At 33.7% G+C, this 14462-nt stretch overlaps 2 protein-coding genes across 2 annotated transcripts in view; one reads left to right on the forward strand and one right to left on the reverse strand.

Moving 5' to 3' along the window:
* Positions 1–430: 430 nt before the first annotated feature.
* LOC147071497 (uncharacterized) lies at positions 431–14451 on the reverse strand. The gene is made up of 7 exons (XM_085948153.1): positions 14116–14451; positions 12119–12217; positions 10914–11077; positions 7953–8136; positions 6690–6852; positions 4866–5032; positions 431–1600 (listed from the first exon to the last, which is right to left on the reverse strand). Exons 1-6 carry the CDS (start codon positions 14255–14257, stop codon positions 4870–4872), a joined length of 915 nt encoding a protein of 304 aa, XP_085804279.1. The 5' UTR covers positions 14258–14451; the 3' UTR covers positions 431–1600; positions 4866–4869.
* The window catches only part of LOC147071498 (UDP-glycosyltransferase UGT5-like), a 31718-nt gene continuing 28265 nt past the window's right edge, over positions 11010–14462 (forward strand). The window contains exon 1 of the mRNA XM_085948152.1: positions 11010–11116. The gene's annotated coding sequence lies outside the window, so the exon portion shown is untranslated. The remainder of the gene's footprint in view (positions 11117–14462) is intronic.

Genomic DNA, 14462 nt, shown 5'->3' on the forward strand with positions numbered 1-14462 from the left:
CAACAATATGTATACAATAAATTTCATATCACAAATAATTACAGGATAAGGCACGTTTCTCCCAGAATAACAGTATTTGAATGTAACCAGTGTATAAAGGAGCTATTTATATTCGTGTATAACCTACCTAACAAGATTTATATTCTGTTTATGGACGTTGGCGATTATCAGCACCATTTCTCCTGTCGGCTGTCAATATTCAAAAGAATATGAATTTATAAATATGACAACACTTATAATAGCTACCATTGGCAATAGTTCACTCTTCAAAATATAGAAATTAATATTATTATGCATTAGCATCTTTGTTTCAATTTTGTTTTGGCAATCAGTGGCCCGCTTCAAAACTCACTGCAATGCGCAGATAAACAATTTTTTTCATTACATATCAATTTAATTTAATTATCTATAAATAATTTATTAATTTTTTGCTAATCTATGATTTCGATTTGCGGCAACTTAAAAATAACGAAAAGAGGAAAAAGGTTTGTAATATAATATAAAAAAAAACTTATGGTCAAATATACAAAAGCAATAGTTACAAGCTTATTACGATCGTAAACAAATCTGACTAGTCAACTCACAATTTAAATTACAATATTTCTTTTTATCAAATGTCATAACAAAGTCATGGGAGCCGATTTAGCAAGATTAAAAAAAATGCACTCACAAAATTATTGAATTAACATATTGCACATAGCGTTTTGATAACTTACTTAGGTAATAGATAATCGTAGTACAGTGTCAGTCAAGTTTATAGTGGGAGAATGCATTATAGATGACACTTATTCTATAAATTCTATTCATTTAACAAAAAAATATATTATTATTTTAAGGGAATAATATTTACACAACATGATGTACGCTGCTCGAGTTATTCAGATGTTTCCACGGGAAAAACAATCTGATTACATATCCCTATAAAGTAGCCAATATTTGGAAAATGTCTATGGTTCCATAGAATGATCATAAATTATTATAACTACCTATCATATAAATAGTATGAAAAATATACTGTACGAAACATACAATGTAGAAAATATTTTTTACACAAAAAGAAAGATGGCAGAAAATATCATTAATATTTTTTTATATGCCAAAATAATGTTAGTCTTATCATTATGTAGATTTTCAATCGTGAATCATCACCGTATAATCATGATTCTCAAATCTTTTAGCGTCAATTAATTCACTACAATAATTATTGGTTAGAAGATGATTACAAAATATAAATATATTTTTTTAATTCGAAATGAGTATTTAATCAAAAATATACAAGCATAACTAGGTATACTTTTGGGAAAGCTATTTCAAAAGAAATAAGTAATACATAATATTATGATACGGAGTTGATATGTGTTTCTTCTACAAAATAAAACAGTATAAGCCTAAAATATTCTTATATACAGATTTCAAAGACAGTTCAAAACGTTAACTAAAAATAAATCATCTACAATTTGTTGTATAGTTTTGTATGTAGTATAATGCGATTTCGTATTGTGATCACAACCTCGTTGTGGTGGGACAATTGTATTCGGGCAAGATTACTTCGCATCGACACGCACCATTTGAATATTGCATCAAAGACAATAGGAACCGTCTGAAATGTAAAAAATACAAGAAAACAATATATAAAAACTCTGTTCGGCTACTATTATCAATAATTACAACAGCCTATTTATACCCTACGGCAGGTCATGGCCGTATTCATAATTTGGCAGTATCGTATTTATAAGCCGGCTCACACATCTAAACTCGTCTCGTCTGCGACAGTCATAAAGCAAACCTTATAGGAATGTCGCATAGTTTGCCGCGCACATAGGCGCCTATCGACAGTAACACGGGCAACCTCTCGAAACGTCAGTCATCAATAAAAATTAAACATCGTGGCACAAAAATGCCATCAGATACCAAAACAGCGATTATTGTGTATTGGTATCTCTTCTCATATAATCATATATGCACGGATATTTTTCAATCTCTTACATGAAGTAAATATTGGTGCCCTAGACCAGCGGTTCCCAACCTGTGGTACGCGTACCAAAAAAGGTTGGAAAACGCTGCTCTAGACTATCATTTTGAATGCGGGTAGGAGTATCATGTTTGAATTAAAAATGGTCAACTCGTAGCAGTTTGTGCATGCGTAACTGCAACACGGAGGACGGGCGACATGCGGCGCAAGACCAGATGTTTTTTTTCAAACTAAAATGTTGCACACCAGCAGTGTGCGGAGGTCCATTAGGTAACATGTGTTTTGTGAATACCAATAAAGTTGCATCGACATATTCGACAGGTTGCTGTCGAGACGAGTTTAGATATGCGAGCTTGTTTAGAAATGAGGACACAGAGATTCATCGCAAACAAAACTCTCAGATATACTTAACACCGCGAACAGATCTGGAAAAATTGTGAAGTTGAGGATGTGATCAGATGGGGAAAAAAATAAGGAAAACTATAGAATGCCTATGTGGAAAGGATTCCACACGTCGTATTGCGCAGAAGACCCACTGGCTGTCGTCTGATGGAGAAATCACCGGGACACAACTTTGCAAAAATCAAAACAGTCTACAAGTATCAGATAAATAAAGAAGCATATATTCATTTTTACAGTGAAAAAAACTTTTATGGATAATATTGTTTAAACAACCACCTCTACCTTTGGTTCTCGACCTCAAAAAAATGTTGTCAGTCACTGTGCGTGCTTCGAGCTGAGTGGTCGTGGACACTATGCTACACTACACTGGGTGCTCAGTTTATGCTGCTAGAAATTTGGTTAAGTGGCGACGCCACTCACACCACTCACCTATATTTTTTATTAACCCTTTCCCGGCGACCGTATTCCAGTAGGATACAGCTAGTACGTAACACATGGGCGACCGTATAGCAGTCAGATACGCAAACCTTGACCTGTGGATAACGCAAGAAATATTTTTCATGCGGCATTGAGAATTTTATTAAAAAATAGCCCGATCCATCCGCCTACTTCCACCTATATAACTTTGTCAAAAATATGTTGTTTTAATTTCATAAACATCGATCTTTCGAACCCTCTCGATCTATTGAGATTCGCCGGTACGATTGCATCAGTTCAAATCTACGCGGTATTTTTTAGCGCCTGCGCACTAGGTATACAAAATATTTTCATTCGAGTTTGAGTGTGCGCCGAGTGATTTATCGTGTCAAGTTGAATATTCACCGCGATCTTTACAACACCATGTTTGCGGGAATAAAATAAAACCAAACAACCGAACCTGTGTCATCAAAATATTTATAAATATGTACTTGAACTTGTGTTCTGGATTATGTCATTTATTTTTATTACTCATGGTCATGTCGTCATGTGTCACCCCAATTGTTTGAAAGTCATAAATCGAGCTCATTATTGAAAGTCGTAAATATGTCGTAAAGATACGTCCACACGGAATGAAAAAATATAATATATTATTATATTTTAGTTAGGACGATTGCGAGTTTTACCAATAAATTACGAACTACTATGAAGGAATATATAAAACGTATAAATAAACGTAAGTATAAAAAAAAACACACGGGTATACAACATAATATAAAATGTAAATCATGGAATATTGACTTTTCAACTATATTACATATTATCTTTGTATGCAATTTAATGTTTATGAAATTTTAAAACCTCACGCAATAAATGTTTTTATAGCACTTTTACAAGCACGCAGCAGATTTTACAAAATAAATATTGTTTTTTTTATAAAACATAATACGACAATCACTAACATAACACAATGCTCAATAAAACTGAAAAGTTTAATCTAGTAAAAATCCAAATTACACTAAAAAAAGAACATAAGAAATTATTACAATATTTCAACCACTGTGGACTCAACTTTACGCGACCCATAAAACTTGTAATAATATGCGACACAATAAAAGCTATTATTTTCAATATTTTTAACGGCATTTTTAAGTGTTTCTAACATGACTAAAATAAAATTAGTGTCAGTGATTTATTTCTTTTCATAGGCGCACAATCTCAATGACGCGTTTTTACGTCACAAACATGGCTGCGTATTTTTTCGGTACAAGGGACTATGGACGATTTTATTCAAGCATTCACAGCTAAATTCAACAATCGATTCTATTTTTTAGTGTGGCACTTCGAACCTTATGTATCTAGGCATGATAACAGTAATACCAGCTATTTTTAATTGCCGTATTTATCATAATATAGCGAAGCATAGCATTTAGAAAAATGGTACCGCAGAGAGAGCCCCTTTCATATTGAAACTGACGCGGCGGCCGGGTTAATTCTCGATGGAAAGTTTTCTTATCGAAAACGTTAGCTGTTGTATGTATTTTCTGAGATAAAGCGTCTGCTTTTTGTGTGCATTGAACAATACCTAGTAAACCCTTCCAAACCTTGTCACGCGGCCTTCAATAGATTTTCTACTGGAGAAGTTTGTATTTTAGAATGCATAGGTTAGCTGACTACGAATGTTGCTTAAAATAAAAAAAGATGATACATATGAAAACCGGAAACTTAAAAGGCTATAAGTGCCATTTTCAAAAAAAGAAGGTAGAGGGAATTTAAAAATACGTCAACCATACAATTCGTACAACCAACGCCATCTTCTGGAGTTTTTAAGAATTATTTCTGGGTATCATTGGCACTTGTACCCTTCTGTAGGACATTGGCCTTGGCACGTGCTAGCCTTTTAAGTTTCCGGTGTACATATTATGTAGCTTACTGAGTCACACGGAGTGTGTTTTCCAATAAATTACTTTTGCTTCGTGAAATCAAGTAGAGCGAATGCCCAATGACCAATACTAAGAATTTAAAGGAACATGTTAGGTCATCCTGATGTATAAATGTTTTTTGTGATACATACCAATTTATTGGCTCAAACCAAATAGTTTCAATGCATTAAACGCGGTGGCCAATGCAACATCCTCCGGACTGTTCCCCATAAACGCCGCAATCATTTCCACAATCGCCGGCAATGAACAAGGTTCGTTTCGTTGAAAAGTGCAATATCGTTGTAAAAATGTCATTGATCTAAAACAAATATGACAAAACGATCAAACAAATAAATGAAACCAGTAAAATACACCAAACAATTATATAATTATAGGCAGTGTACCTATTTTTTTTTACCATGTCAGATCACATGTCAATTATACTGATACATTGTTCTGACATGCAATGTGTTTTGTGTTCATCCTGACAACAACCTTCTCCTCACCAAAAAATCTACCCCTTCTCTCCCGGGACTCCCCACCTTATTTGCCAGGAGTCAAAAGGCGGTTTGTTAATATGTACTTAGACTAGCAGTAAAAAAAATATGCATTCCTGCGCATCTATTCTATACACAAGGCTGCTATTGAGGGTAGTTTATCATATTTATGTATTGAAATATAATAACTGTTACAATAAGTTAGTTGTAATTGTTGTAAAAGTGCTATGCCTGATTGGCCAGCTTCCTTTGCCAGATCATTCGCCCTTTCATTCTTCTCAATACCCATGTGCGATGGGATCCATTGAAGGCGTAGGTCTCCCCCTCTATTTTTCTTGGCCTCAATCTGGTCAAGGATGTGGTATGCTATACTTTTACAGTTATGTGAGCGAGTAACTGCGGCAAGGAGTTGTAAAACGCTTTTGGAATCTGTTAATATAACATCGTGTTGCGCAAAGACACCATCAATTAACGTATATTTTATTGCCTCGTTTATCAAGATGAGCTCCGCAGTCATTATCGGTATTGCTGGGCTTAGCTTCCAGCTCTTGTTTATGTCTACTTCTGGTATCACGAGAGCTGCTCTTGCTCTGTTATCATCTTTGGACCCATCTGTATAGAGGTCATAAAATCATAAAAAAAATATAACAGCACCTCTCTTGGCTGTGTTGACTTTTAGAGCAAGATAGACAGTTTTGACAGTTTAGACGGCTAGCTTATTGTAACAATTATAATACCTCAATATGTAAATATGATAAACTACCCTTGATAGTCGCCGATAGCGGCTGATGGTAGCCATGTGTATAGAATAGATGCGCCGATGGTGTTGGTTAGTTTTTTAAAATTCATTAAGCCCTGTATAAACCAAACCATAATAGATATACGAATATTTTTTGACTATTATCTATTATGGCTTGATTTACACAGGGTGCAATGGAATTTTACAAACTAACCAACACTATCTGCAATTTGTAGTCTTAGTTCAATGAAAACAAATACGTATGACTGACAAAGTTTAGTTTGCAATATTTATGTCGGATCTTAACAACCTACCTCCACCCTTCGCCTCTGTTATTATATATAGATAAATAGATAAACAATCCATTAAGTATTGTAAATATTTTTCGAAACTTATTTATATGTACATCCGTACATTAATTGATTAAATAATATTCGGAATGATTGTGTTTAGCCAACGTAGATCAAGTTACCCAAACAATTGTAGGAGTTTTTATTTTGTCAGAATATTACAGTGTACCTACCTAAATTAAAAGATAAAATTAATTTGAACTGTTTTCTTAGACAGTTTTTACTATTCGTGACCAAAAGACATTATTATAGTAAATTTATCTTTCTTCAAAATAAACATCTCAACTGAAATTTGGATATCATCCAAAGTTAATTGGCAGAAGATTGCAATCTTAAATTTGACAAACAAAAAGTTGAATGAATATTTATATGAAATGAAAATACACAAACCGTTCAGTGAGGGCATCTTTGACGTGTGAAGGCAACTTGGAGGCTCGGGTGTTTGGATACATGAAAGGCGAGTCCGTTTCGACCAGCAATTTGTCCAAGGGAATTCTCCCCTCTGACAAAAGCTTCCGGACGCCATTGTCTGTTTTATCCTTACATATATAACCTGAAAATATGTAACAATCTATTTATATTGTACACTAGCGATCGCCCATGAATTTGTCCATGTGAAATATGGAAATCAAAAGTTAACAGATGTGCATATTGAAGAGAGAGTCTTCCAGGGACGGCATAGGCCCTGTCCACATGGCGCGTTTTGACTTGCGCGCATTCCAGGTACATGTAACCTCATTGAGCTGTCCACATGCACTCGCGCTGTAAGGACTGTCGCGCGCGGTCGAGGTACAGGTGACCTCATTGAGGTGTCCACATGCACTCGCGGCAAGACACGCGCCATGTGGACAAGGTCATACTGTACAACAGTATGTTCACTGGTTCAAATTTATCCGCACTCACATAAAATAGAGGGATTTAATCCCCACTCATACATTGTGTATGGTCCATATATTTATGGGGTTTTAATGCTGGGAGCTCTACCATTAGGTCTATCAAGAGATTTTATATCGCTATAATGCAGTTGAGCCCAAATGGAACATAGACTCTTATAAATGCAGCGAAAAATTTCAAACCTCATTTTTCACTTACATGTCAATTGCACTCTTAACCAATGTTCCCTTTAAGGTGTGCGCGCGCACACCTACCAGAATGTGTCCGCACACATGTTTTCATCAGTCCTCACACAAAAATATTCTAAGTTTCCTTTGCCAGATTTTAGTTTTGCTGGAATGCACGAAACCATCACATGCACAATTCTTTGACTCATTTCTCGGAAGGCGAAGGTCAAGTGCGACTAACGCCAGCACGCAAGTGAAATTTTACATCCAGCAGGATCACTATATCCGTCCCGTTCTATCGCGTGTCAAAGTATACGAAAAGAATAAAGAAAGAAACATATTTTTGCGTTTATCAATAACCACCTATGTGTTGGTAATATATGTCTTCATCCGCAGCAAATATGCAAGGAGAATTCACGTCTGGAAAGAAGTGGATTGAATGAAAAATTGTATGTGTGTTTTTGTGAAGGGGGAGGTGTGTGAATTTACCGCACCGGGTGACGGCGATCCGCACACACAATAGATAAATTAGAGGGAACGTTGCTCTTAACCTTAAGCTCCTCGATTAATAGTTAACAAAATGATGGTATACCTGTTAAGCCTAAGTAGAATCCTTGTTCTAGATATTTGATGCCCTGGATATCGGTGCCAGAGAATGAATGTATAATGACAGGGGGTAGACGGCCTTTGAATGATGATAATATGCTTAATAAATCATCTTGTGCTTCCTTCTCGTGAACAAATAACGGCTTCTTAAGTTCGCACGCAAGCTCGATCTGTTGACAAATAAATGCTTCAATATAATATACTAGTTTTCAAGCTTTTTTAAATGCTCACCACCAAAAGCAAAAAAGAACTATTTTAGTACAACAGTATTGAAAATACGTATATATGTATTATAATCTTATGTGTGCTTAGATTCCATGTATCGATACAAGGTCTCTAAATCATTTGAAATTTTGGTTCTATACGTTTATCCTGGATACAGCGGCAAACACATTTTAAAAATAGCAGATATACTGGATTATTTGTTAGTTTGGGTTAGTTTAGGTTATCCTAACAAATAATCCAGTATATCGGCTATTTTCAAAATGTGTTTGCCGCTGTATCCAGGATAACCGACTAGTACCGAAATCTTCTATCAAAGAAGCATTTACACTATAGTTTTAATATATTCCGACTATTTTAATGACAATATAATTTTTTTTTTAAATTTACAATGTCGAATGGCACTTGACGTAATGTCTGTGTGACCAAGTGTGACCTGACATATCAATACCAGAAAGGGTTAAGATTCATTCAAATGCTAATTATTTACCTATCATTATCTTTTCCACACAATTTGAGTATTAATAATATGAAATGTTTTATTGAATATTTTTTTATTTTATATACACTGATTATAGAAGAATTAGTTTATTATTTTTCCAATACTGTCTGTCTACCTGTGCACCTAATTATTATGATTCAATACCAGTGGCGAAGGGTGGAGGTAGGCTGTTAAGATTCTACATAAATAGTGCACACTAAACTTTATCAGTCATAATTATTTGTTTTTATTGAAGTAAGAATACAATTTGCAGATGGTGTCGGTTAATTTTTTAAATTCAATTAAACCCTGCCCTAACCAAACCATAATAGTTTAGATATGTTATAGGCGATTCAACAAAAATAGTACACATTTTTTATCATACTTCATACTTATTTGTTTTCGTTGAATTAATAATACATAATATTACAGATGGTGTTGATTTATTTTTTTAAATTCATTACGCCCTGCCCAAACAAAACCATAATCGATAAACAATATTCTTCTATTTATACAATATTTTTTTACTATTATCTACTATGGCTTAGATTAGGCAGGGTATAATTATTGAATTTTAAAAACTAACAACACTATCTACACAATGTAGTCTTACTTCAATGAAAACAAAATATGTTTGACTGACAATGTTTAGTGTGCACTGTTTATGTCAGATCTTAAAAGCCTACCTCCACCCTTCGACACTGTTCTATACATATTATCAAAATGACATTCAAATTAAATTTTAAAATATTTCGGTAGTCAAAAGAATCTCTAATGGTGTGTGAAACAGTTTCTATGCAATTTAATTACGTATTATTATATTTAAATTCAATAATTGTGGTATAAAACGCTCTATTATCAGTAGTGATTATTATTCCTAGTATTGATAGTTAGCTAACAATAAAAAAATGCACATGACATCACATAATTATTAGCATGACAAATGCGTGTAAAAATGTATCATGACTCAAATTTAATATGCATTGGTTGATCAAAATTATAACCGCAAGTTTCTGCTTGAAATAAATTCTTCAGGCACTCAAAGTGCAATGTGTCGTAACAATCTCAATCCGAACCACATGACAGCACACAAAAACATTGACCAATGCTAGCAAATTTCATTCCAAAGAATTCTTCAAGTGAAAGGTAAAAACTAATCGAAACGCAATAATATCCCACTCACTGGTATAGTAACAAAAAACTGTAACACTGAGATTCTCAAACTTTTACAATATAACAATATGCAATGCATTTGCGAGTGTGACAATGTTAATTTTTATCATAAGCGAATACATTGTGTACAAGTACTTATGTTTGAATGGATATGTTATGGGCCCATTTGATGTTACGCTTTGGGTAATATTTTATACTCAATTTGTGATAAATACACATTATATTTTACGTTACATAAGTATACGTATTAAGTTATATTACGTTGTATAATTTAATAATCGTATGAGCAGTATGAACTGTTACGAGGCCCTTTTTTAAGACTTTTGAGGAATCAATTGTGTCATCTATCAGAATTATAAGGGAAAAATAATCCTGGGAAATTATTTCTTTATTAATCTTATCACCTTTGGTCGTTTCGGGATAAAATTTCCCATCCCTTTTTCTCCTCATGAAAAGAGAAATTCCCCACACAAATCTGTGAATACTGTACTAATGTTTGGTGAGAGAGTTAGGATCAATTATTATCACTGAAATATTATTAATAGAAATTTGACCACAATAATCGCCAAAATGGTATCACATATTTCCTTGCCAAATTTCATAACTTGATTGATCAAAAAGTAAATTTTAAATATATTACTAAAAAACTCCATGCTTGCTCTTGAAAAAGAAATCATTAAGATCAATAATCATCCTAGCATAAGAGTGAGGTAAAAAAGTATGTTTGAGTTACAACACCAAAAATGATTATTTTTGAAACATGATAACGATTGCCGAAATTCTTACATCCGTGCATTGGTGTCAGGCGTGTATTATGGATTATTTCATGACTATTGAACAGTCTTAACAATAGTTATGTAGTTAAAAAATAACCTAATAATTCCCTGTATTTACATTTTTTTTGTCAGTTCCTTTAGAAACGTAAAGTCAAGGTATCACTGTATCTCAATTTTGCAAAAACGTGATTTACAAAAGTCGAACGCTGTCTAACTTATATATCATGTTGTAAAAAGTTTAGAAATATAGTCTCAAAGGTTGTTTAAAAATAGACATAACTCTAGTTTAGTTTACCTGCTTAATGAATACATCCTTCTGTACCGCAGGTTCTGAGAAATCCTTTCCATAGTCCAAGCCACATTCACCGATGGCAACGCACTCCGGCGCAACCGCTATGCTGTGCAATGACTCCCAAAGATCTTCTTCTACCATTGACTTAGCATCATGAGGATGGACACCTTCAAAAAAAATCGCAATCAACTTTTGATCTTTGCTAAGTAAGTGTCAAAATGCTGGTTATTTAATGCGGCAGTCAATGATGACAAATGTAATCACGAAGAGGTGATTTACATGATCGAAATATACACTCCAAATGACGCTGACATCACCAACCTAAGGAAACCTGACAATGCGCACGAAAGAATGATAAATCAAGATTTTTGAATTGATGAAGAATATAGCTGAACAACTACTGAAGATCGATTAAGTGCTGTAAAAAATGTGTAACAGTGACTGACCAAATTATTGCTGAAAGATAATATGTAGTACCTATTTGACAGTTAAGTAAAGCTTCTAGATCAGGGGTGGCGAACCTATTGGCACGCGAGATGGTTTTGCATGGCGCGTGATTGAAGAGAAAAAATACCTATAATAATAAATGACAGATCGCATTGTATAAAAATAGCAAGCAAATACTCTTCAAAAATAAGCATTACGTTTAATTTAAATATATAATTGCATAGGTTGATCTTTAGATTTTATGCATCACATATAATATTATCACACTAAACTTATCAGGTGGCGGGGGATACCGCTCCACGAATCTCTGATTTTGATCGATTTACAATGCTTGAGAACACTGTAGAAGAGAGAATGCTTCATCTAATCGGAGCAATTCTCATGTCAATTTGTGCGATAAGAACCAAACTACCTAATTAATAGATTAACAAACAATTTCATTTTATAGCCACAAAAAATGACTGCACAAAATAGGAAACAAAAACTTGGTGAAGCTAGTAGTTGTAATCTGGCAGACAGTTTTTGAAAAAAGCGATAAAGCTATATGCCTGCTATGTTCTGTGAGTGGTATCTAGAACATAATCATTTTTTTAATAGAATTTTTACTTATGAAAAATTGCTCGGCATGTCAGGGAGGTGAAAATATTTTTTGGGAAATTTTGGCACGCATATGTAAAATGGTTCACCAAACCTGTTCTAGATTAACTTTCGTAAGTTCCAGATAACCTAACAAATTTACTAAATATTTATATCATAAATACCTGCAGTTGAATATATCACTCCGGGATATATTCTAGTGAGACGCAACGCTTCTTTGCTGTTTCTAACCGAAGTACCGGTGACCATAATTTTTTGAACACCTAAAAATAATTTAATAACACATTAATGGTGGCTACGTATATTCAAAACAATTTGTAACGATGGCGCAGGCAGATAGGGTATCTCAAAAGAAAGTTGCCATATAAACATTATCCTGTTTTGATATTATTACACCCTTAGAATGCTACGCAACGATATATTGTTGTTTTTGATAATGGCCAGAAATGCTAACAACGATCGTCGTTTTGCTTTTGATGCCTGAAATGTTAAGTTAATTTAGGAACATACTACTGCGCCAGTGGTACGAAACATTGTTTTATCTATTTAGTTTTATTGTTGTGTAATATAACCCGATTTATATGTTTTGTGACTGGGTAGGTTTAGAACTTATAACTATTGTATTTTTTTTTCATGGCATCACCCTTTTTACAATAAAAACAATTCCAAATATAAATTTCAGTTTACCATATAAAAATTTGTTTGCAGTCAAATTCTTGGTGGAAGGACAATGTTTTATTTTATTTTATGCATTTGAAACAATGGAAAAGACTTTTACTCAACTCAGTGTTTAAAGTGGATTTGTGCTATATAAAACAGTTTCATTTATAAAAAAATAATGAAATAAAATCATTTGCAATTCATATTATAACCTTTTTTAATTGATAATTTTTTTTTATATCATGTCCGGTCCTAAGATCATAATAATTATGATCTTATCGTCGTTGAAACTAGAAAAATGTGTAACTCCGTTTTAATCGAAAATTGACTTTGAATGCCATCTAGTGGCCGTTGTTAATATCTACCCGTCTTGCAAATAATGTAATTCCAAAAAATCGTAACATTGTTAAAACATCAATGATTTAACTACATAACTATATATTTGTATTCGAAACCATAATGTTTTTGTCTCTCCTGTAAAGTAGCGTTTTTTGAGTTACACTATTTTCTAGTTTCAACGACAATATGGGCCTCTACCAGGGAACTAAGAAATAATGGGAGCTGAAATACCTAAGGGTAAGGAGAAGCACGTAACCAATCTCGAGTAAGGAAGAATACGGGATAAATTTAAACACGTGTCAAGAATACGTGATACGTCGAATACTGACAACTGCTCTCAGTTTATGCATTGACGGTCATTTAATATTGGTGTATTACACACACTGTTGCACGTCTATAATGCGTGGGTAGGACACTCAGTGATATTCAAAACCCTGCGTCAAATTTTACTGTATTGGTATATGCCTATCGGTATCTGTTCTGTGGTCTCGACAGAGTGGAGATTGTATTAAGTTTTTTTTTTTTTGATTTTACGAGACTAGGTCCATACTATGGTTCCAAACACCCATTAAAAATAATATGTGAATTTTGCCAGATTTATGATTTGAAACCTGGACCCTTAAAATTATAAGCCGACACGGTAAACTCTCGGCCATTGTAGGCCTACCTATTCTATAATATTCCTTTATTCTTACCTATCTAATCCAAATGTCATGTTGAAATAAAATCAGGTACCTAAGTAATGAAAGATAAAAATGGAAAATCACCATTTTTGATTGACGATAACCACAATATGAAATTATCTCAACAGACTTTTTTTTAGGATCAGTTAGTCAGTCTCTCACCCCATTTAGGGGGTGGTTAGATGTAGGAGGAAAAAGATAACATCAGACATGTCAATGTCATAATCAAAATGTTAACTTAAATATACACCAAGCGAAATACTCATCTCCAATGATTAAAAGATTGGTTAAAAACTTAAAATCGAACAAAAATGAACCATTCAAGAATATAATACAATTTGTGAATATTATAATGCAATATATTTAATTATAACAGCAATAATTAATACTCAAAGCTACCGTATGTTGAAACCAAAAGTAATGAGTTGTTTTTATTGTGAACTTTTGACGTAGGTATACCATATTATATTGTCCAATACCTGAATCTTTAGCTCTTTGTACAACGGAATCCAAGTCCCGTCCATACTTCTTGTTGGTTAGATTAGCGCCGACATCGATAACTATTAGATTTTCGTAGCATTGCTTCATGACCTCACAGCTTTGCGTGGGTTCGGAATTCATCGTTATGATCGAGTTGGTAAATAAAATATAATGGAAACAATAAACTGAATACACAGAGAAACTTTAAAAGTGTCGTTGTCGAATTGTTTAATTAATTATTGGCCGTCACCCCCTGATAATGATGTGTTGTGTTAGTACTATTTACATTACACTGTATCAAAAACAATGTTCTATTTGAACATTCATTTTTATGTGTCAGAATATT

Source organism: Rhyacophila brunnea, unplaced genomic scaffold, assembly GCF_057557595.1.
Source record: "Rhyacophila brunnea isolate RB1 unplaced genomic scaffold, BYU_Rbru_1.0 scaffold_20, whole genome shotgun sequence".
Taxonomy (NCBI): Eukaryota; Metazoa; Arthropoda; class Insecta; order Trichoptera; family Rhyacophilidae; genus Rhyacophila; species Rhyacophila brunnea.

What these genes read in the sequence shown, in the direction of transcription:
- LOC147071497 (XM_085948153.1), bottom strand. Translation starts at nt 14,257, where the DNA reads ATGAATTCCGAACCCACGCAAAGCTGTGAGGTCATGAAGCAATGCTAC. An exon ending in AGTGATATATTCAACTGCAG is followed by an intron (nt 11,078 to 12,118) that starts GTATTTATGATA and finishes TTTTTTTTGAAG; the next exon opens with GTGTCCATCCTCATGATGCT. An exon ending in ATTCTACTTAGGCTTAACAG is followed by an intron (nt 6,853 to 7,952) that starts GTATACCATCAT and finishes ACATATTTTCAG; the next exon opens with GTTATATATGTAAGGATAAA.